Genomic DNA, 25,559 nt, shown 5'->3' with positions numbered 1-25,559 from the left:
GTGTTATTTCATAGTTTTGATTTCTTTACTATTATTCTACGATGTAGAAAATAGTAAAGATAAAGAAAAATCCTTGAATGAGTAGGTGTCCTTAAACTTTTGACCGGTAGTGATTATAATTCGTATAAAAACATTTCAAAAAGCCCTACTGGGAAGTAGGAAATAGCGTCAAATTCCTATGATACAGAATCCGGTTATATATTCCAATTAAATATTATTATGAAAGGAAAGTGGTCCATTAAGTACGGTGTATACATAATTAGTGTGGTAACTATGCTAAGCTTAAGTGCTCTGCGGTATGTATACAAAGCCCTATATGCAAACACATGTCCCTTCTCTCTCTCTTGTGGTGACAAAATGATGGGGTGACCAAGGACTTCAATATGCCATATCAATGTCCTTTTGAATGAGGCATATTGATTTTCCACACTACATACTCATCGACTGGTGTCATCTAAGTCCCTTCGTTTTGGGTGACTCACTGGTTGTCCTTGCCAGCAATGCCACAAATAACTCTCTCTGCCTCTTGTCAGGGGGGTTTCTGGGATGCCATATGGTGCTTTGATTTTCAGCCCTACAGAACTTATGACTAACTAATGTCCACATCAACTGCTGCCATGTGTTCAGCCATTTCCCCGCCTCAGTTAAAGAGCCAGCTACCCCAATCAGCTACTGTACCTTATGAAGGTCCCTACTCTCTAATTGGCAAAGTGTTAGATTATTTGGTTCGTTGATTCCTGGACTTGCGAAATGTCTGACCCACCATCTCACATGAGCTGGGTCATTGACGCATAGAGGATTTTTCTGCTTCGCTTGTTTGTTATCTTTCAACGTAAAAACACGTAGAGCCTTATCTGAGATATCAGGTGAAGATGATAAAACCATGACAGAGGGGGAGGCAGTGGGGAAATTTCTCCCAGGCAGGGAGTCAGTGGGAGACTGAATTGGACCTGATAAACCAGGATTGGGAAATTACCTCGGGCAGATGTAGTGAAGGGATTTCAGCAACCGACTACAACCGACAGCAACTGACAAGCTGGAAGTTTGATTTATTACTTGCCAAAGCCTTGAGCCTAAAGACCGAAGACATTGTAGAGCGGCTGTGCTGAAGGCAATCCCCATTGAATCCTAACTCAGGCCCAATGCAGACGAATGGGATAAGTTATTGGGCGAAGCAGTGATACAAAATGTATCTGTTATTGCATCTATTGATGTTCCTAAAGGACAAAGAGAAACTGTCTATGCAACACAGATTTAAAATGCATGGCTTTCATTGTACGCTTTAAGAAAATTAAGCAACTGTTGTAAAGTGTTGGCCCCATGTTTCTTGAGCTGAAATAAAAGATCCCAGACATTTTCCTCATGCACAAAAAGCTTATTTCTCTCAAATGTTGTGCACAAATTTGAGCATTTCTCCTTTGCCAAGATAATTCATCCACCTGACAGGTATGGCATATCAAGAAGCTGATTAAATAGCATGATCATTACACATTGTGCTTGGGACAATATAAGGCCACTCTAAATGGTGCAGTTTTGTCACACAACACAATGCCACCGATGTCTCAAGTTTTGAGAGAGCGTGCAAGTGGCATGCTGACTTGGTAAATATTCAACTTTGATGGCTACTAGCTCATTGGAGAAGTGTGCTCTTCAGAGAAGAATGCCGGATTCAACTGTACCGGGCAGATGTCGTGTGGGCGAGTGGTTTGCTGCTGTCAACATTGTGAACAGTGCCCCATGGTGGCGGTGGGGTTATGGTATGGGCAGGCATAAGCTGTGGGCAACGAACACAATTGCAGGTTATTGATGGCAATTTTAATGCACAGAGATACCATGATGAGAGCCTGAGGTCCATTGTTGTGCCATTCATCTGCTGTATCAGCATGATAATGCACAGCCCCATTTTGCAAGAATCTGTACACAATTCCTGGAAGCTGAAAATGTCCTAGTTCTTCCATGACCTGTATACTCACCAGACATGTCACCCACTGAGCATGTTTGGGATGCTCTGGACCAAGTATGACAGTGAGTTCCAATTCCCTCCAATATCCAGCAGCTTCACACAGCCATTGCAGAGGGGTTTGACAACATTCACCAGGCCACAATCAACAGCCTGATCAACTCTATGCGAAGGAGATGTGTCGTGCTGAATGAGGCAAATGGTGGTCACATCCGATATTGACTGGTTTTCTGATCCACACACTTTTTTTTAAGGTATCTGTGACCAACACATGCATATCTGTATTTCCAGTCATGTGAAATATGTAGATTAGGGCCTAAATATAAGTGGTAACGGTATACTCCATGCTTGCCATTATGAGGTCATCATTAGTCTCTTCTGAAAGGTATCCTCTAGTTTATGTGAGAGATTGTCTCAAGGAGCAATGCCTTATCTTCTATCATCACCATTATGTATCAATTTCCCAGTTTCATTCTGTGTCATCCTACTTTTGTTAAATGGTGGCACCAATCTATTTATGTTCCTCTCTCTGTGTCTCTTCTGCCTCTTTGTCTTTCTCTACGTCTCTCTCAACATCACAGGGAAAGCATCACTCTACTCCTAAATCTTGTGAATGAATCTTTCATTGGTTGTGACCGTAGCCTGTTGCTCTGGTCCATATAAGCTGATTTGACAGATTGGAACCCAGCCTTTTGCTTGGCGACGAGTCAAAGTCCTCTCTTTTGTCCACCGTCTTTAAGGCTCTGATTAACACTGACACTTTTTTAGGCTTTGATTGCACAGACAAACATGATGTGCCCTTTACTTTATAAACTCCCATTACAGTGATCCCACCCAAATCTGCCTACCTGATGACTCGGGTGAACATTAGGTCACGTAAATAAATTGTGGTGACAGTTCACTTGAACCCTCTGTCATGAGGGACATAATTGCTGACTCGTGTTAATCTCTGAAGAACGTAACTTCTTGACAGTAAGACTCACTTCTTCATCCACATGATTTATTGTGTTGATAACAGTGACTAACTTGGAACTTGTCGGAACAATCACTTGGACACACCTACTGTAAGCCAATGCAATTCATCTTATTCTACCTATCCAGTGGCGACCCGTCATTCAGGGCAGAGCCCAACATGTTTTGCAAAATATCTATATCTATATATATATATATATATATATATATATATATATATACACAGTACCAGTCATAAGTTTGGACACACCTACTCAGGGTTTAGAAAACTTAGGGTTTTTCTTTATTTGTACTATTTTCTACATTGTAGAATAATAGTGAAGACATCAAAACTATGAAATAACACATATGGAATCATGGCGTAAACAAAAAAAGTGTTAAACAATCTAAATATATTTGAGGTTTGATATTCTTTCAAGTAGCCACCATGTGCCCTGATGACAGCTTTGCAAACTCTTGGCGTTCTCTCTCCTTGTCACGACTTCCTCCGAAATCGGTGCCTCTCCTTGTTCAGGCGGCACTCGGCAGTCGGCGTTGCCGGTCTACTAGCCATCGCCGATCCACTTTTCTTGTCTTTGTTTTCACACACCTGTTCTCCATTTCAAAACGATTGGTTCCTGTATTTAAACCCTCTGTTTCCCCCATGGTGTTGTGCGGGATTATTTCATGTTCAGTTAGGTTTTTTTGATGGCTGGGTTTTTGGTGTGTTCACCCGTGCGTTATCTTTATCGTCTTGTTTTGGTCAAGTGTATTTGTTACCTTGTGCCTTGTTGAGTAAAGCACGTTGCTCACTCATTCTGCTCTCCTGCACCTGACTTCATGCACCAGCTACACTCACCTTCTGACACTACCAGCTTCACCTGGAATGCTTTTACAACAGTCTTGAAGGAGTTCCCACATAGGCTGAGCACTTGTTGGCTTCATTTCCTTAACTCTGCAGTCGAAAACATCCCAAACCATCTCAATTGGGTTGAGGTCAGGTGATTGTGGAGGCCAGGTCATCTGATGCAGCACTCCATCACTCTCCTTTTTGGTCAAATAGCCCTTACACAGCCTGGAGGTGTGTTTTGGGTCATTGTCCTGTTGAAAAAACAATGATAGTCCCACTAAGCGCAAACCAGATGGGATGGCATATCGTTGCAGAATGCTGTGGTAGCCATGTTGGTTAAGGGTGCCTTGAATTCTAAATAAATCACTGACAGTGTCACCAGCAAAGCACCCCCACACCATCACACTTCCTCCTCCATGCTTTATGTTGGGAACCACACACGTGGATATCATCTGTTCACCTACCTACACCTATTGCGTCTCACAAAGACACGGTAGGTTGGAACCAAAAACCAAAGAACAGATTTCCACTGGTCTAATGTCCATTGCTCGTGTTTCTTGAGCCAAGCAAGTCTCTTCTTCTTATTGGTGCACTTTAGTAGTGGTTTCTTTGCAGCAATTCGACCATGAAGTCCTGATTCACGCGGTCTCCTCTGACCAGCTTATGTGGAGAGCCAGTTTCATCATAGCGCTTGATGGTTTTTGCAACTAAACTGAAATTTTGCGAATTGACTGACCTTCATGTTTTAAAGTAATAATGGAGTGTCGTTTCTCTTTGCTTATTTGAGCTGTTCTAGCCATAATATGGACTTGGTCATTTACCAAATAGTGCTATCTTCTGTATACCAGAAGAGAGAATGCCACGGGTGTACAAAGCTGTCATCAAGGCAAATGGTGGCTAATTTAAAGAATCTCAAATACAGTATAACATATTTTTTGAATTGTTTAACACTTTTTTGGTTACTACATGATTCCATATGTGTTATTTCATAGTTGTGATGTCTTCATTATTATTGAACAATGTAGAAAAAAATTAAAAATAAAGAAATAACCCGGAATGAGTAGGTGTGTCCAAACTTTAGACTGGTACTGTGTGTATATATATATATATATATATATATATATATATATATATATATATATATATATATATAATTTGTTTTGTGTTATTTTGGCATTAATATGTGTCACATATCAGTTTGCAAACAATGTAAAAAAATATATATATAGGGAGACACGTATACTGTAGCTAAGAAACTAATACTAAGTGTATGTTGTGTAGTAAGCTGTTAGCAGCCCATGTGCCTCACCCTGATAATTTGTTCATTTTCCCCCTAATAATTTACCCTACAGTTCTGACTTGGTGGTGCACATATAGTCTATAGCCTGTTTTAGTGAAATGTAATCATTGAATATTGAATGAGCTTTCATTGTCTGCTTATATTCCCTCTTTATTTATCCTATGGTTCTGACTTGGTGCATAGGGTGAACACTGTAAGATCGGCTCATGTTCTGAATTCTGTCGCTGTACATTTCAAAAGTGCTGAACAAATAGTTATTTTGACCAGGTCCGTCCTAGCTTGCTCATTAATGTCTTAATCGAAATTACAGATTGCCTCTTATCTGCTTGTTGCCCCCTTATGCCATAGTTTGTACATCTCAATTGTCAGTAGTAACCACAGCTTAAGCAATCAGCCATATCAGCTATGTTTTTTTGAAAGGCAGTAAATGAGGCTGAAGGAACTGTTTTGCTGGCAGACAAGGATCCGCTGATCGCCAGGTGTAGCAGTGGTAAGGTGTTGGGACTGCTGTTGGGACTCTGCTGGTGGGACTCTGCTGGTGGGACAGCTTTATGTACACCCTAACAGTTTGTGGGCACCATTTGTCACCGTTATAGTGCAATTCATGTATTGCCTAGTGTTGTGTTGTGGCTTTGCTGGCATGCATTCCACATTTTTGGGGGGGAGTTTGCCCCACGAAGATTTACATGCTAAAATCGCCACTGGACCTGTTATATTATGGGATTATAATTTGGTATGCCCTCACATTGTTGATATTGAATGATGTTTGCTGCCTTCCCCTTGACATTCCCCTAAACAAGCCCTACTTGGGGCAACCTGCCCATATTCTGCATTACTGAAGACCTTGGCACACCACCAGCATTGAGTAATTCAGCCCATTATCCAAATTGAGGTGTGTGGAGGCTGAGTCTTGGCGAAGCACAACCTGCCTGCGGGGCCCAAAAAAATGCAGCTGCCTAGAGGAAATGTTAAGCGCCCAAAATGTGTCAGTACATTTGGTGCCAGACTCTACAGTACATATTTTGGGAGTAACCTGAAAATGCTGATCTATTGGTTGGCGCCGACCAGGCTTTTATTGATGTATTCTGGGAAGATTCATATTAATAGCTCCAACTCATTGGTCCATTGTTGAGATGCAGAATAACATTTGGAGAGGGAGGAAGGAGAATAACTTTTGGAGAGAGAGGGAGGTTTGGAAGGGAAGGAGTAAGAAGTGTACTGAAAAAAATAAATGATGCACTGTCAAGTTTCACTTACAATTTATTATAATATATTTTTTTACTATTAATAGTTATATTAGGTATAACACATCAATTTGTTTACAGTTACTGTGCACCAAGGCTAACTTTTTCAACATCAAAGATCATACTTTTATGAGCAACTACAAGTTTGTTTTTAGTTCCAGTGTTGAATTTGAGCCCACATCCTCTGCTTGAGACAATAGGGTTGTCTCTAGGAGTGTTGTTTTTGGATGGCCCACATTAGCAAGGCTGGACAATAAGTAATGGAAGAACACATTGACTGTGGTACAGTACTTCTGTTGACCTCACGGGGGTTCAAATCAATAGGAACATCCTGTTTTCTTTTTCCTCCAGACTTATTACACATCTTCCAATAAAATGAGGTGTTTACCAAGTGCCCACTTAAAGCTAGTTCAGTGGAACAGATGAGCAGTCACTTTTTCCTCTCCGTCTTTTCATACATCTTAGGACTGAACAGCGAAGTGACTGCTGCTGCTCTCAGGGTGGGTTTTTGAGGGAAATACAACCAATATAGAACATTATTGCCCTTTTTAGGGAGGCTAAGCACAGATCCATGTTTACAAAGAGGGCCTAGCACTACAGAGACGGAGACAGCATGTGGATTGCCTGTCTGTAATTACCCCTGCATGGGCACTCCTCCCTCTGCTTATCTGCCCGGACAGAGGATTGTATACAATATCTGTAGCCATGCTCAGAAAACATTTAATCGGCCCTACAAAAGCAAACTACTATAAGCCCAGAGGCAGGCTAGCAGGCGAGAGGGTATTTGTAGAGATGGCTGTCTTGCTGTGGGCTGGCTGGGGCCTGGGCAGCATGGTGGGGCTGTGGAGTTCGGAGGTGTTGCTGGGCTGGATGTACTGAGGATGCCATTCAGCAGGTAATGCCACAGCATTTAATAGTTGTCAGGTTGTATGCCATCAAAACAACCCTCGCCAACAAAGTGTCACACAGCGAATGACTGTTTACCATGATTATATATACAAATAGATGGCTATGGAGCTTGATTGTCACATTGCGGTTGTTTATATTACCTTATATGCGGTTGTATATGATGAAAGGTACACATCAAGTTAACTGTATGTGTCACATAGTACATACTGTAAGTAACTATCTACAGCATAACCACAGGAACCAACTAACCTAATCTACAGTGTGGAAAAGGAAAACCCAGTCCCTCTTGGCAGATCCAGAAGATCAGGATGTTGAAGGTTAAGTGATCCACCCAATGGGAAGGAGGCTGTCACTCAACCCACTCACCCCCACCCCACCATCTGCAGAGCCCCAGCCCTCCTCAGACAGAGATTATGCTCCCCACAGTGTGATCTGAAGGGACGGGACTTTCACAGCAGGCTGAATCCAGACCCCGACTGCCCAGAACACAACAGGAGGGGGACTATTTGCACATTGTTGCAACACTGTATATAGACATATGACATTTGAAATGTCTTTATTCTTTTGGAACTTCTGTGAGTGTAATGTTTACTGTTCGTTTGTATTGTTTATTTAACTTTAGTTTATTATCTCTATTTCACTTGCTTTGGCAACGTAAACATATGTTTCCCATGCCAATAAAGCCCCTTGAATGTAATTGAATTGAGAGGGAGATAGAGAGAGTGCGCGAGAGAGAGAGTCCGAGCAGCAAACTGATGGTGATTTAACATCTTGGCTGCTTGCTGTGAAGATGCTACAGTATTTTGATACTATCCCAAGTCATCTGTTCCCACGTCTTGTAGAACACATGTGGTATGCAATGTAAAACGTGTGTTTGGTGGAATGCATTTACAGTATAAAGCACTGCTAAAGCCACAGCTACATTTTTGAGAGTTTTATTTTTGTTGTTGAGTCTGAGTGGGGGCATATGTTGCTCAGTAGAGCAGATCAGAATTCTGAACATTGTGAATTCTATTCAGGATTGTTATGAGTGACCAGCAGCAAGGCTGTAAGGTCAAACCATTTATACAGACTCCCCCACAACCAATATCTACACACAACCATTAAAATCATCTGGAATGTACGTACCAGAGAGATGTTCTTACCTAGTCCAAAGCCTCAGGTTAAAGCGTTGACCTAAATTACACCAGAGCATTTCCATGGATTCTGTGAATCTTTGCATGGCAGTATGCTAACTTTGGCTTTCTTCTCTCCATAGCAGATGGAGCCCAGCCTGAGCTCTTCATTTTCCACCAGTCGTGCGCCCTGAAGAAGGACGAAGGGCCCTGCAAGGCATTAAAGGAGCGTTTCTACTTCGACATTGACACGGGCCGCTGTGAGGCTTTCGAGTTCGGCGGCTGCAGAGGCAACGCCAACAATTTTGAGACCTTGGAGGCGTGTGAGGAAATGTGCCTGGTGTCTGGTGAGTTTTTGAAACCTTTCTCTGATTTCTCTGCAGGTCAAATGTAAAAATGGGCCTCTGTTGATGTGTGAAAAATGATTCATTTTTGTACCAAGTATCATTCTGTATATTCAGAAAGACTCGTGTTATTTTATTTAGACAGACGAAGCAAGCACACATGTTCCTCAGGAAATGTACAGTATCTTTTGTAGATTTCATTTCCTTTACTAGGAATGATAAGATGTTCCCTGGTCAACCAATTCACTGATTACTATGTTGTTGGTTTCTGTCCTTTTCAAAACAATTATCTGCCATGTTGCCAAAATATCAAAATAGATTAGACACTGAGTACGGTTGCATGCATACAATAATGTGATTATTGTTGATAGTCAGGTTAATATAATAGTTTGATTAAAACGATTACATGCTTTGCCAGAAGAGCGATTTCCCTAATAAGCCTGTTTCCATGGACTCATCTGAGATCAGATGGCACGCTGATAAATGCAGAAAATCACCAAATCAAAATCAAAGGTCTACCATGTTGTTTTTGAGAAAACTATTTGATTCTATTTCTAAGATGCATAGTAAAAAAAAATCCAAACACGCTTCACTCACACATAAGAGGTCCTGGCACATGCACAGATCAAATACACCCCTGGAGTAATTCAAACAATTGCTCAGAAAAACAGGTGTTTTAATCGCCTTACGCTTACTAGGATTTTGACCTGAGGCTGATTTTAAGATAAGCAGAGTAAAGTGTTTATAATCAGTTTAATATGGAATTAGGATTGTGCATGTAAACTTACTCACTGTTTTTGAGCCAGTAAACACGATGACATCATCGACGTAGTTGGTTTGGCAGGTTTTATCGTAGAATAGCTGGGAGTTTCCAGTGTTCTATCATACGTTCAAGGCAGCAGTATAGTTTTCGCGCTTTATGGTTTTGTGTGGAATGCTGTCGTTAGACTGTCAGACCAAACTCTCACTCCCAAACACATTCCCAATGCCGTTCTGAGAAAGTTTGCATGTCTCTCTGTCAAACTATCAGTCAAATCTATTGTCAAGCCTGGGACAATGGCGCTGTTGGCAGATTGGCTATGTGAAAAAGACTGACATCCAGGCTCATTCTCGTTGTAGAGACTATTGGGCTGATAATAATATTATGTGGTACGTGTGAAACGATTGGGCCGATAATAATATAATGTGGTACGTGTGAAACGATTGGGCTGATAATATTATTATGTGGTACGTGTGAAACGATTGGGCCGATAATAATATAATGTGGTACGTGTGAAACGATTGGGCTGATAATAATATAATGTGGTACGTGTGAAACGATTGGGCTGATAATAATATAATGTGGTACGTGTGAAACGATTGGGCTGATAATAATATAATGTGGTACGTGTGAAACGATTGGGCTGATAATAATATTATGTGGTACGTGTGAAACGATTGGGCCGATAATAATATAATGTGGTACGTGTGAAACGATTGGGCCGATAATAATATAATGTGGTACGTGTGAAACGATTGGGCTGATAATAATATTATGTGAACTAGAAACACAAGCATTTCGCTACACTCGCATTAACATCTGCTAACCATGTGTATGTGACCAATAACATTTGATTTGATTTTGCATTTTGAGTGTTACCTAAACCGTGGGTGTTATTGAAATGAGATAGATAAGCAATATTCATAGATGTCGGATCAATATGAATTATGCTGTGGATATTACAGTGGAGAAACCACGTGCGAAACTCTACTTTGTCTGTAGCTAGAAACACTGCTTTCTTAAAAGTGTAATTTATTACGGATGTATGTCTCAATGTCATGGTGGTACAATGTTGTGTCATTGTATGCATTATTCAGTTGACGTATAAGGGAATTGTGGGTGAATTTCCGTCCTGCCAGTAACACTTTTATATTATTGTTTTCTTCAACATGTCGACGAAACCAGGCATATTGAAATAAATAAGAAAATGATGGTAGTCCTGTGAGGTCATGGTTAACATCCAAATCAAATCATATTTTATTGGCCACATACACATGGTTAGCAGATGTTATTGCTTCTAGATCCGACAGTGCAACAGTATCTAACAGGTAATATCTTAACAATTCCACAACAAAACCTAATACACACAATCTAGTAAAGGAATGGGATGAGAATATATAAGTATAAAATATATGGATGAGCAGTGACAGAACGGCTAAGATGCAATAGATGGTAAAGAATAGGTAGTGAAGGATACAGTATATAGTATGTACATATGAGAGGAGTAATGTGAGCTATGTAAACGTTCTTAAAGTGGCATTGTTAAAGTAGTGTTACTAGTGTTCCATTTATTAAATTGGCCAATGATATCAAGTCTGTAGGTAGGCAGCCGCCTCTCTGTGCTAGTGGTGGCAGTTTAACAATCTAATGGCCTTGAGATAGAAGCTGTTTTTCAATCTCTCTGTCCCAGCTTTGATGCACCTGTACTGACCTGGCCTTCTTGATGGAAGCGGGGTGAACAGGCAGTGGCTCGGTGGTTATTGTCCTTGATGATCTTTTTTGCCTTCCTGTGTTGTAGGTGTCCTGGAGGGCAGATAGTTTGCCCCCGGTGATGCATTGTGCAGACCGCACCACCCTCTAGAGAGTCTTGCGGTTGTGGGCTGTGCAGTTGCCGTACCAGGCGGTGATACATCTCGACAGGATGCTCTCAATTGTGCATCTGTAAAAGTTAGTGAGAGTTTTCGGTGACAAGCCAAATATTTTCAGCCTCCTGAGGTTGAAGAGGAGCTGTTGCGCCTTCTTCACCACACTGTCTGTGTGCGTGGACCATTTCAGTTTGTCCGTGATGTGTACGCCGAGGAACTTAAAACTTTCCACCTTCTACACTACTGTCCCTTCGATGTGGATGTGGGGTGCTCCCTTTGCTGTTTCCTGAAGTCCACTATCATCTCTTTTGTTTTGCTGACATTGAGTGAAAGGTTATTTTCCTGACACCACACTCCGAGGGCCCTAACTGTCTCGTCATTGTTGGTAATCAAGCCTACCACTGTTGTGTCGTCTGCAAACTTGATGATTGAGTTGGAGGTGTGCATGGCCATTTGGACGTGGGTGAGCAAAGAGTACAGGAGGGGGCTGAGAACGCACCCTTATGGGGCCCCGTGTGTTGAGGATCAGTTGAGTGGAGATGTTGTTTCCTACCTTCACCACCAGGGGGCAGCCCGTCAGGAAGTCCAGGACCCAGTTGCAAAGGGCATGGTCGAGACCTGGGGTCTCAAGCTTAATGATGAGTTTGGAGGGTACTATGGTGTTGAATGCTGAGCTGGAGTCAATGAATAGCATTCTTACATAGGTATTCCTGTTGTCAAGGGCAGTGTGATGGCGATTGCATTGTTTGTTGACCTATTGGGGCGGTAAACAAATTTAAGTGGGTCTAGGGTGACAGGTAGGGTGGAGGGGATATGGTCCTTGACTAGTCTCTCAAAGCACTTCATGATGGGAGAAGTGAGTGCTACGGGGCGATAGTCATTTAGTTCAGTTACCTTAGCTTTCTTGGGAACAGGAACAATGGTGGCCATCTTGAAGGATGTAGGAACAGCAGACTGGGATAGGGATTGATTGATGATGTCCGTAAACACACCAGCCAGCTGGTCTGTGCATTCTCTGAGGACGCGGCTATGGATGCCGTCTGGGCTGGCAGCCTTGCAAGGGTTAACACGTTTACATTTTTTACTCACGCCGGCCACGGAGAAGGAGAGTCCACAGTCTTTGGTTGCGGGCTACGTTGATGCCACTGTATTGTCCTCAAAGCACGCAGATCAGTTGTTTAATTTGTCTGAAAGCAAGACGTCAATGTACTCGACGGGGCTGGTTTTCCTTTTGTAATCCGTGATTGTCTGTAGACCCTGCCACATACGTCTTGTGTTCGAGCCATTGAATTGCAACTCCACTTTAACTCTATGCTGACACATTGCTTGTTTGATTGCCTTACGGAGGGAATAACTACACTGTTTGTATTTGCTCATATTTCCAGTCACCATGATAAAATGCGGTGGTATGTGCTTTCAGCTTTGTGCGAATGCACAGTTTCTGCTTAGGGAAGGTTTTAATAGTTACAGTGGGTACAACATCTCCTATACTCTTCCTTGTAAAGTCACTCACCGAGTCAGCGTAAATGTCAATGTTGTTCTCTGAGGCTACCCTGAACATATCCCAGTCCACGTGATCGAAGCAATCTTGAAGCGTGGAATCCGATTGGTCAGTCCAGCATTGGATAGACCTAAGCACGGGTGCTTCCTGTTTTAGTTAATGCCTATAGGAGGGGAGCAACAAGATTGAGTCATGGTCAGATTTGCCAAAAGGAGGGCGGAGGAGGGCCTTGTATGCATCGCTGAAGTTTGAGTAGCAATGGTTGAGCATGTTACTCGTTCATGTACAGAAATTGATATGCTGATAGAATTTAGGTAGCCTTTGTTCTCAAATTAGCTTTGTTAAAATCCCCAGATACAATAAATGCAGCCTCAGGATATATGGTTACCAGTTTGCATAAAGTCCAGTGAAGTTCCTTGACGGCCGTCTTGGTATCCGCTTGCGGGGGGGATATACACGGCTGTGATGATAACCGAGGAGAGTTCTCTTGGGAGATAATACGGTCGGCATTTGATTGTAAGGAATTCTAGTCTGGCAAACAAAAGGACGAGTTCCTGTATGTTGTTACAATTACACTATGAATCAAATCATAAAACATACACCCCCGTCCTTCTTCTTCTTAGAGATGTTTATTCCTGTCGGCTCGATGCACAGAAAATCCCGTTGGCTGTATGGACTCCAACAGCATGTCTCCAGCTAGCCATGTTTCCGTAAAACAGAGTATGTTACAATCCCAATAATATCTCTTTGGAAAGCAACTCTTGGCCAGATTTCATCAACGTTGTTATCTAGGGACTGGACATTAGCGAGTAATATACTCGGGAGTGGTGGGTTGTGTGCTCGCCTCCGAAGCCCCAATAGAAGACCGCTCCGGCACCCTCTCCTCCGGCGACATTGTTTTGTGTCGGCCTCTGGAATCAGTTTAAATGCCCTGGGAGGTGCAGATAAAGGATCTGCTTTGGAAAGGTTGTATTCCTGGTCGTAGTGCTGGTTGTGCTGGTAAGTTGACGTCTCTCTGATATCCAATAATTCTTCCCGGTTGTATGTAATAACACTTAAGGTCTTCTGGGCTAACAACGTAATAAATAATACAGAAAACAACTAAATACTGCACAGTTTCCTAAGGGCTGGAACTGAAGCTGGTATCTCTATCAGCGCCATCTTGCCATACTGTTCCACTGAAATGAAGTAGTCACAATTATGTCATGAGACAATGTCACAATGTATTTCTATTGCTACCAAACCTCACGTGAGAGGAAGAAAAATAACAAGCTAAGAAAAGGAAGTCTACGTAGGAGTCAACAGTCTAGGACACATGAAACACCTCAGATATTGTCATGTTGTCACAATGTGACATTTATTTTACTCTCTCAATACCTGCATGTACTGAATGGAAATAATATGAAGACTGATGTCATAATGGCTTCTTCGCAGAAATTCTCAAGGAACATATTTCTCTCTCAAAGTCTTAAAAGGAAAATGTTAAACTAATAGGAACACCATTTCAGTAATGACAATTAATTTACCTTTTTTACCTAATCAATCTGTCTGCTCTCCACCAATTTCTGGAAATTCAGTCAATGGATAATGATAATGATGATGATAATGATGATGATAATGGATTTATACAACACTTCTCCGGGTGTTCATTGCGTTTTATGGATAAAACTCACTTCATTAAGTAGGCTCAAGGCCTTTGTCATAAAGTCACACACTGTTCCAAGCTTGTGACAAGGCATTGTTGTCATCTTAAACTGCCAAAGAGGACAAAGAATAATGGAATTACTTTGCGAAGCCCACGGCTCATTTTGTTGGCTGTGAGCTCCGTGGCTGCAGAGGACCATATCTCATTACCCCTACTGTGTCAGGGCATTATATGTCACAGAGGTCCCTGCCCTCCTTCCACTCTGGTGCCCCCACCTCTAACACCCTATCACACAAACAGGCTGAACAATGAGAGTTTAGAATAATGCGGGAGCCCTGTGTAGATCACAGCTGTAGTGCAGAGCTCCCATTATTTCACTTGCGCCTGGAAATTCCAACGTACACTTACTCAGCTCTACCAGTTCAGGCCCCTAATCACTGTCAACTGTAAACGACCCGTAACCATTTTTACGTTGCCAACACTACCAACACTGTCACACCATCAGAGATACAGGACTAGTCTCAGGTAACACCTCCAACACTCCAACACAGTATAATGTCACACCATCAGAGATACAGGACTAGTCTCAGGTAACACCTCCAACACTACAACACAGTATAATGTCACACCATCAGAGATACAGGACTAGTCTCAGGTAACACCTCCAACACTCCAACACAGTATAATGTCACACCATCAGAGATACAGGACTAGTCTCAGGTAACACCTCCAACACTACAACACAGTATAATGTCACACCATCAGAGATACAGGACTAGTCTCAGGTAACACCTCCAACAGTACAACACTGTATAATGTCACACCATCAGAGATACAGGACTAGTCTCAGGTAACACCTCCAACACTCCAACACAGTATAATGTCACACCATCAGAGATACAGTCTCAGAGAGTCCTCTTCAGACAAGGGAACATCCTTAGTCAGTGTGAGTATGGGAGTGTCAACGCGTCAGATGGTGTCAGTGTCAAGGCTTAACCCTGTTTTATTTCTAGCTTGTAAAACTCTTAATTCCTCTTTTAAAGGATAACCTCTCTATCAGTCAGTCCTGATGAAGCTGAGGCCTTGTTGTGGGATGCATTAGAGTATGAATGGCTCCATCTAGTGGCCATTAGTTTTTAATGCCTCTGTAACAGAATACAATGGCACAATTGGAATAGTATTGAAATGCATCCATCCTGCCTCCCTCCCTCCCTCATGGATCTGTCATGACTGGATTGTCGTAAGCAAGCTTTCCACCACATTGCTTTCATCATTTATGTCATGCCAGATCAATAGTTACTTCAAGGATAGGAGGAGGGAAGGATGTATTGTCCTTTGTGACTCAGTCGGTAGACCTTGACGTTTGACTCCGTTCCATTAGTTACATTCCAGACAATACAATGAGCCCATCGTCCTCCAGCTCCTCCCACCAGCTTCCTCTGATTTTATATATATATATACACAAGTGAGTACACCCCTCACATTTTTGTAAATATTTGAGTATATCTTTTCATGTGACAACATTGAAGAAATGACACTTTGCTACAATGTAAAGTAGTGAGTGTACAGCTTGTATAACACTGTACATTTACTGTCCCCTCAAAATAACTCAACACACAGCCATTAATGTCTAAACCGCTGGCAACAAAAGTGAGTACACCCCTAAGTGAAAATGTCCAAATTGGGCCCAAAGTGTCAATATTTTGTGTGGCCACCATAATTTTCCAGCACTGCCTTAACCCTCTTGGGCATGGAGTTCACCAGATCTTCACAGGTTGCCACTGGAGTCCTCTTCCACTCCTCCATGACGACATCACAGAGCTGGTGGATGTTAGAGACGTTGCACTCCTCCACCTTCCGTTTGAGGATGCCCCACAGATGCTCAATAGGGTTTAGGTCTGGAGACATGCTTGGTCAGTCCATCACCTTTACCCTCAGCTTCTTTAGCAAGGCAGTGGTCGTCTTGGAGGTGTGTTTGGGGTCGTTATCATGTTGGAATACTGCCCTGCGACCCAGTCTCCGAAGGGAGGGGATCATGCTCTGCTTCAGTATGTCACAGTACATGTTGGCATTCATGGTTCCCTCAATGAACTGTAGCTCCCCAGTGCCGGCAGCACTCATGCCGCCCCAGACCATGACACTCCCACCACCATGCTTGACTGTAGGCAAGACACATTTGTCTTTGTACTCCTCTCCTGGTTGCCGCCACACACGCTTGACACCATCTGAACCAAATAAGTTTATCTTGGTCTCATCAGACCACAGGACATGGTTCCAGTAATCCATGTCCTCAGCCTGCTTGTCTTCAGCAAACTGTTTGTGGGCTTTCTTGTGCATCATCTTTAGAAGAGGCTTCCTTCTGGGACGACAGCCATGCAGACCAATTTGATGCAGTGTACGGCATATGGTCTGAGCACTGACAGGCTGACCCCCCACCCCTTCAACCTCTGCAGCAATGCTGGCAGCACTCATACGTCCATTTCCCAAAGACAACCTCTGGATATGACGCTGAGCACGTGCACTCAACTTCTTTGGTCGACCATGGCGAGGCCTGTTCTGAGTGGAACCTGTCCAGTTAAACTGCTGTATGGTCTTGGCCACCGTAAGAACACCTGCTCTGTCCATGACATAGACTGACCAGGCGAATCCAGGTGAAAGCAGCCCCAGACCATTATTACTCCTCCACCAAACTTTACAGTTGGCACTATGCATTGGAGCAGGTTGTGTTCTCACCATCAGAGATACAGGACTACTCTCAGGTAACACCAGATAGTGAAGCACTCCAGAGAACGCGAGTCCAATGACGGTAAGCTTCACTCCACTCCAGCCGACGCTTGGCATTGCGCATGGTGATCTTAGGCTTGTGTGCGGCTGCTCAGCCATGGAAACCCATTTCATGAAGCTCCCGACGAACAGTTATTGTTCTGACGCTGCCTCCAGAGACAGTTTGAAACCCGGTAGTGAGTGCTGCAATCGAGGACAGACGATACCACTTCGCGGCTGAGCCTTTGTTGCTCCTAGATGTTTCCACTTCACAATAACAGAGTTTACAAATTGACATGGGCAGCTCTAGCAGGGCAGATTAACTGACTTGTTCTAAGACGGTGCCACATTGAAAGTCACTGAGCTCTTCAGTAAGGCCATTCTACTGACAATGTTTGTCTATGAAGATTGCACGGCTGTGTGCTCGATTTTATACACCTGTCAGCAATGGGTGTATCCAAATCCACTAATAATTCCACATACTTATATATATATATATACAGTGGGGCAAAAAAGTATTTAGTCAACCACCAATTGTGAAAGTTCTCCCACTTAAAAAGATGAGAGAGGCTTGTAATTTTCATCATAGGTACACTTCAACTATGACAGACAAAATGAGAAAAAAAATCCAGAAAATCACATTGTAGGCTTTTTAATGAATTTATTTATTTATTGCACAATTGGTGGCCGACTAAATACTTTTTTGCCCCACTGTATATATGAGTATTAGAACAGGGCCGTAGTGTATTGGACAACTCCTTTCACCTGGAAAATTCCACAATGTCAAGTTGGACAGCAGCCATAACCTTGAAAGACAGAGAGACATATTATTTTGATTGGTCACCAGTAATTCACCACCATAACACTGATAGCTTTTTCCAACTTAGATGCCTTTCAGTTGAATCACTGGTTTGAATTATTCAACGGGCTGGGTCACACAAACACAAAGGAAAAAATCTCTGCTTTCAGGTAGTGTTGCTGTTAAAGTCAAGTCATTCTCTCTGACATGCTTTAACACAGTCTGGTACAAGTAGTGTTTAGAAATGAAAAAGGACTTGATATTTGGTGACAAAGGGATAAACAGTAGGATACAATATATAATTATTCACAACATATTTGAAGATGACAGTTATTAGTTTGTCTCAGACTCTTCTAGAACTCAGAGAGGCTGAGGTATTAAGTACAGCTTTAATTACAGCATCTATATATTCATGACCTCTTCATTTTTGGGATGTCTCGCCCGATAATGGAGGGCCACTTGACGGAAATATTTATATTAATTCGAGAGGAGAAGAAAAAGCAATATCATAGCCATGAAGTGTCAGGATATGATTTGACTTTTATCTACTGGGGCTTGGCCCTGGTCAAGTCATGTGTCCTATATATGGGGCGACATGAAATCAATCACCCCCTAGATGACGTCTACACCAGTCTCAACGTCAGTGAAGAGGCGAGTTCCTCTGTCCAGTGTCTGTGTTCTTTTGCCCATCTTAATCTTTTATTTTTATTGGCAGGTCTGAGATATGGCTTTTTCTTTGCAACTCTGCCTAGAAGGCAAGCATCCCGGAGTCGCATCTTCACTGTTGACGTTGAGACTGGTGTTTTGCTGGTACTATTTAATGAAGCTGCCAGTCGAGGACTTGTGAGGTGTCTGTTTCTCAAACTCCCTATCCATTCATAACTAACTGTGTCAGCAGCCGACCTTCTATCTTCCTCCATGCCTGAGTGTGTGTTCTCTCTCTTTCCACCTCCTCCCCCTCTCATCATATTTTCTGTCAGTGTCTCTAGCTCTCCAGAGTGTTTCTCTATTATTCACAGTTTGCCTGGAAGTCAATTTACTGGTCCAAGGGTAGATTGCAGTGTAGTGTAGATTGTATTTGACTTAGGGGAACAGGAAGCCTATCTCCCATACTGTACTTTTTTCAACATTTCCTGCTGTCATCTCTTCAAATGACTCAGTAGCTGGTACTCATTTCTCCTCTTTTCAGTATCTCAATAATGTTATCTCTCTCTCTCTCTGCCTTCTCTCTCTCCCTCCATCTGTCTCTAGTTGACAAGAGTCCCTGTCACATGGAGGAGGCTCAATAATGTTCTCCCCTTTTCATTATCTCAATAATGTTATCTCTCTCTTCCCTCTTTCTCCATCTGTTTCTAGTTGACAAGAGTCCCTGTCACCTGGAGGAGGCTCCGGGGCCATGTCGAGGTCTGGTAACTCGCTACTTATTTGACAACCAGAGCCAGGAGTGCAAGCACTTCTACTATGGAGGCTGCTTCGGCAATGCCAACAACTTCAAGAGTATGAAAGAGTGCCAGGCTAGATGCCAGAACCCAGGTAGTCCAAGAGACACCAACCAACCATAGGCCTTTTCTTACTAGCACTGACTTTGCTGGAAGCTACTTTATTGAGGAAAAATGTACATTCTATGACTTTCTATAGCTAGGTTGTCTCACCTAGCTATCTTAAGATGAACACATTAATTCTAAGTCACTCTGGATAGGAGAGTCTGCTTAATGACTAACATGTAAATGTGCTAGGGGAGTATACAGTATTACTTCTCTGATGCCTTAAAAGTTTCCTGTGTGTTCTACGATAGTTATACCTCTCTGAAAGCCCAAATATACACGTGTTTGCTGCAGTGGATGTTGTGAATATTGCACTTACTTGAAAATGTTCTTGTTGACTGACCATCGTCATGTTTCAGCTTCATTTCACTTTCTTTTTTTTATTTGAGCATATTTGATTGTTTTAGACATAGGCCTGATTTTCAATTTGTTTACATTCATTGACTGCATTTTGTCCCCCAAAAATTACCAATATATTTTTCTACTGTGACCAAACAATGTAAGAAAGAAAATGGATGATAACTCCAAAAGAATTACATTGTCATTGTGTATCAGAATCCTTAATCCATCTTCCTTGGGCTCAAAATAATTGTTCTCTTCATCCATCCTGAGTCCATAAGGGTAACAACTTCTCTATGCAGTATGTTAATATTATAATGCTACTTCCTTGGTAAAAAGGTTTTAACAACAGAGTAGTACACTGCTTGTATTATAGTACATTTCTATTAAATGCAGTAACATATTATGGAATTAAACTCTAACCATGCTTTGGTTTCATTGCAGAAAACCCCACTGTGGCCCTTAAATTGGATGTGGCCCCTAAATTGGAGGTCACCGTCCCAGAACCCCATAGCCAGCCTAGTGTGCAGTCTCTCAAAGTAACTGGTAAGACAACAATGTTTATGTATTTTGAGTTCATGTTTGTATCATCTTTATTTATTCAACAAACCCTGTACCCCTGTGGATCTGTCAATGCTGGGAAGACTACTGTATTGCTCCAGTCTCTTGGCAGCCCCTCGTGGTGGTGTGATGTCACTCCCTTTAAGTTAACTACAGTATCACAACTACTACTACTGTGAGGCGCTTTGCACATGGGCAGTAGAACTATCACAAACACCAGGCCACAGGAAGCACAGGAATTCAGGAAAGCAGTCGTTTGTCATGTGTACTATGGCAACTACAAAGTAGGTAAGAGAGAGACAGTCATTTTACATGCGCCATCTCAGAAATAGTTTAGCTGCTGGTAAACACACTACAACGTATAAAGGCAGCATAGTGCCCACAATATCTCCTCCCTTCTCCTCCTTCCATGTGACATTGATTCACTGCTATTAAAATGGGAGTGTACAAGGGATGAGGAGAGAGTTAGTGCTCAGAAACACCAGTGTCTGGTACAGAGGTCACATCGCAGTACATTGGGCAGCAGGGAGTCTTTGGCCATCACTCATCATCCAGTGCAGGAGAGTCTCTGTACACGTGGTTGTCATTCCAAGTGATATAGGAGATCTTCAGTACTCCCTTAACCAAAGGCTGACATTCAGTTCATGTTTTCTTCTCCGTAGTTTGACGCTTGAGGTGGTATTGAGGTGGTGAAAATTAAGTTTCCTTTGTTATGGTACAAGGTAATAGTAGTAGCAGTAGGTTCTACTAGTCACTTTAACAGTAGATTTCCATGAACTTCACATCAGGCTTTTAGAGAAGTATGTTCTATCAGAACTAAACTGCAGATGTAGCCTAGATACTTACAAAATGTGTCATTGGTATGATGGAGTTATTTATTTTACTTTTATGTAACTAGGCAAGTCAGTTAAGAACAAATTCTTATTTTCAATGATGGCCTAGGAACAGTGGGTTAACTGCCTGTTCAGGGGCAGAACAACAGACTTGTACCTTGTCAGCTCGGGGATTTGAACTTGCAACCTTTCGGTTACTAGTCCAACGCTCTAACCACTAGGCTACTCTGCCTAGGGCGGCAGAGTCATTGTCTTACACCATGACTTGTGCAATTAGCACGTCATTTCATCTTACAATTGCTTCTGTGCATTTCTTTCAGACTTCAATCCTCCGGACGTGTGTCTCAGTCCCATTGACAAGGGCACAACATGTGATGGAGAGGAGAGAACTGAGAGGAGATACGTGTACAACCCCAAGACAAAGAGATGTCAGTCGTTGCGTTACAATGGCTGCGGGGGCAACAAGAACAACTTTGTCCACAAGAGACACTGCATGAAGATGTGTATGAAGCCAGGTAAGATCCAAGTTATCTGTTATCGCCAACACCAGCCCTATAGAGCTACCTGGGGTTGCAGGCTTTTGTTCCATCCCCAGCATTAACACACCTGATTCAAATGATCAATATCCAGACTGAAGACTATAATTAGTTGTATTATTTGAAACAGGTGTGTCCGTACTGCACTTGTTCCACCCGTATGTCTTTAATTAAAAAATTAATTGAATTAAGTGTTTTTATAAATTAACAGTTAAGATATGAATTGAATTCAATGTTAATTTTTAGACTAGTGCCCTGGAGAAGTGTTTAAACATAACTCATTTGTGCTGTTTCATTTTCAGATCACCATCACAAAGGGAAGGTCATTCGTATAAAGAAGAAGAACAGTAACATCTTGTTTCGATCTGTCTAAATCAAGGCTTCATATTAAACCCTTCCTACTTCCTATTAAACCCTTCCTACTTCCTATTAAACCCTTCCTACTTCTCATTAAACCCTTCCTACTTCCTATTAAACCCGTCCTACTTCCTATTAATATTAAACTCTTCCTATTAAACCCTTCCTGCTTCCTATTAAACCCTTCCTACTTCTCATTAAACCCTTCCTACTTCTCATTAAACCCTTCCTACTAAACCCGTCCTACTTCCTATTAATATTAAACTCTTCCTATTAAACCCTTCCTGCTTCCTATTAAACCCTTCCTACTTCTTATTAAACCCTTCCTACTTCTTATTAAACCCTTGCTACTAAACCCGTCCTACTTCCTATTAATATTAAACTCTTCCTATTAAACCCTTCCTGCTTCCTATTAAACCCTTCCTGCTTCCTATTAAACCCTTCCTACTTCTTATTAAACCCTTCCTACTTCTTATTAAACCCGTCCTACTTCTTATTAAACCCTTCCTACTTCTTATTAAACCCTTCCTACTTCTTATTAAACCCTTCCTACTTCTTATTAAACCCTTCCTACTTCTTATTAAACCCTTCCTACTTCTTATTAAACCCTTCCTACTTCTTATTAAACCCTTCCTACTTCTTATTAAACCCTTCCTACTTCTTATTAAACCCTTCCTACTTCTTATTAAACCCTTCCTACTTCTTATTAAACCCTTCCTACTTCTTATTAAACCCTTCCTACTTCTTATTAAACCCTTCCTACTTATTAAACCCTTCCTACTTCTTATTAAACCCTTGCTACTTCTTATTAAACCCTTGCTACTACTTATTAAACCCTTCCTACTTCTTATTAAACCCTTGCTACTTCTTATTAAACCCTTCCTACTTCTTATTAAACCCTTCCTACTTCTTATTAAACCCTTCCTACTTCTTATTAAACCCTTCCTACTTCTTATTAAACCCTTGCTACTTCTTATTAAACCCTTCCTACTTCTTATTAAACCCTTCCTACTTCTTATTAACCCTCCTACTTCTTATTAAACCCTTCCTACTTCTTATTAAACCCTTCCTACTTCTTATTAAACCCTTCCTACTTCTTATTAACCCTTGCCTACTTCTTATTAAACCCTTCCTACTTCTTATTAACCCTTGCTACTTCTTATTAAACCCTTCCTACTTCTTATTAAACCCTTCCTACTTCTTATTAAACCCTTCCTACTTCTTATTAAACCCTTCCTACTTCTTATTAAACCCTTGCTACTTCTTATTAAACCCTTCCTACTTCTTATTAAACCCTTCCTACTTCTTATTAAACCCTTCCTACTTCTTATTAAACCCTTCCTACTTCTTATTAAACCCTTCCTACTTCTTATTAAACCCTTCCTACTTCTTATTAAACCCTTCCTACTTCTTATTAAACCCTTCCTACTTCTTATTAAACCCTTCCTACTTCTTATTAAACCCTTCCTACTTCTTATTAAACCCTTCCCTACTTCTTATTAAACCCTTCCTACTTCTTATTAAACCCTTCCTACTTCTTATTAAAACCCTTCCTACTTCTTATTAAACCCTTCTACTTCTTATTAAAACCCTTCCTACTTCTTATTAAACCCTTGCTACTTCTTATTAAACCCTTGCCTAATTCTTATTAACCCTTCCTACTTCTTATAAACCCTTCTACTTCTTATTAAACCCTTCCTACTTCTTATTAAACCCTTCCTACTTCTTATTAAACCCTTCCTACTTCTTATTAAACCCTTCCTACTTCTTATTAAACCCTTCCTACTTCTTATTAAAACCCTTCCTACTTCTTATTAAACCCTTCCTACTCTTATTAAACCCTTCCTACTTCTTATTAAACCCTTCGCTACTTCTTATTAAACCCTTCCTACTTCTTATTAAACCCTTTCCTACTTCTTATTAAACCCTTCCTACTTCTTATTAAACCCTTCCTACCTTCTTATTAAAACCCTTCCTACTTCTTATTAAACCCTTCCTACTTCTTATTAAACCCTTCCTACTTCTTATTAAACCCTTCCTACTTCTTATTAAACCCTTCCTACTTCTTATTAAACCCTTCCTACTTCTTATTAAACCCTTCCTACTTCTTATTAAACCCTTCCTACTTCTTATTAAACCCTTCCTACTTCTTATTAAACCCTTCTACTTCTTATTAAACCCTTCCTACTTCTTATTAAACCCTTCCTACTTCTTATTAAACCCTTCCTACTTCTTATTAAACCCTTCCTACTTCTTATTAAACCCTTCCTACTTCTTATTAACCCTTCCTACTTCTTATTAAACCCTTCCTACTTCTTATTAAACCTTCCTACTTCTTATTAAACCCTTCCTACTTCTTATTAAACCCTTCCTACTTCTTATTAAACCCTTGCTACTTCTTATTAAACCCTTCCTACTTCTTATTAAACCCTTCCTACTTCTTATTAAACCCTTGCTACTTCTTATTAAACCCTTCCTACTTCTTATTAAACCCTTCCTACTTCTTATTAAACCCTTCCTACTTCTTATTAAACCCTTCCTACTTCTTATTAAACCCTTCCTACTTCTTATTAAACCCTTGCTACTTCTTATTAACCCTTCCTACTTCTTATTAAACCCTTCCTACTTCCTATTAAACCCTTCCTACTTCTTATTAAACCCTTGCTACTTCTTATTAAACCCTTCCTACTTATTAAACCCTTCCTACTTCTTATTAAACCCTTGCTACTTCTTATTAAACCCTTCCTACTTATTAAACCCTTCCTACTTCTTATTAAACCCTTCCTACTTCTTATTAAACCCTTCCTACTTCTTATTAAACCCTTGCTACTTATTAACCCTTCCTACTTCTTATTAACCCTTGCTACTTATTAAACCCTTCCTACTTCTTATTAAACCCTTGCTACTTATTAAACCCTTCCTACTTCTTATTAAACCCTTCCTACTTCTTATTAAACCCTTCCTACTTATTAAACCCTTCCTACTTATTAAACCCTTCCTACTTCTTATTAAACCCTTCCTACTTCTTATTAAACCCTTGCTACATACACTACTTTTGAATGAGTCTTTATTTATATCATTCTTATTTGACTTTGGTATGTCCTTGTAGTCTTGCAGCAATTGTATCAAAGGCTTGTTTTGGCCTATTGTGTAATGTTGTATTGCTCATTGTAACCTTTTAACACTTTGTAAGAAGATGTTTTTAGTAATATCACAATTGTATACATTTTACTGTCACATACCAAATACCAGTCTATAATTGTATTTTTCTTTCTTCCTGAGGACACCAGACAAGTTGTTTTATTGACAAATGATGAACATTAATTATCCCAAAAGCACTGTACATGTAATATCATACAATAAAGCACATTATCTGTATCAAA

At 41.1% G+C, this 25,559-nt stretch overlaps 1 protein-coding gene across 2 annotated transcripts in view; it reads left to right on the top strand.

Annotated features, from left to right (window-relative positions):
- The window catches only part of LOC109870748 (tissue factor pathway inhibitor), a 52,541-nt gene extending 26,982 nt beyond the window's left edge, over positions 1–25,559 (top strand). Inside the window, exons 2-6 of one of the 2 annotated variants that reach the window (XM_020461366.2) lie at positions 8,473–8,676; positions 19,363–19,539; positions 20,334–20,435; positions 21,604–21,798; positions 22,122–25,559. In XM_020461366.2, the coding sequence (XP_020316955.1) occupies positions 8,473–8,676; positions 19,363–19,539; positions 20,334–20,435; positions 21,604–21,798; positions 22,122–22,192 (749 nt within the window). In that variant the 3' untranslated portion in view covers positions 22,193–25,559. The remainder of the gene's footprint in view (positions 1–8,472; positions 8,677–19,362; positions 19,540–20,333; positions 20,436–21,603; positions 21,799–22,121) is intronic. The other variant, XM_020461376.2, reaches the window with a different exon arrangement.

The sequence above is a fragment of the Oncorhynchus kisutch genome, linkage group LG2 (assembly GCF_002021735.2).
Source record: "Oncorhynchus kisutch isolate 150728-3 linkage group LG2, Okis_V2, whole genome shotgun sequence".
NCBI classification, from domain to species: Eukaryota; Metazoa; Chordata; class Actinopteri; order Salmoniformes; family Salmonidae; genus Oncorhynchus; species Oncorhynchus kisutch.
This window is presented reverse-complemented; position numbering and strand designations above follow the sequence as displayed.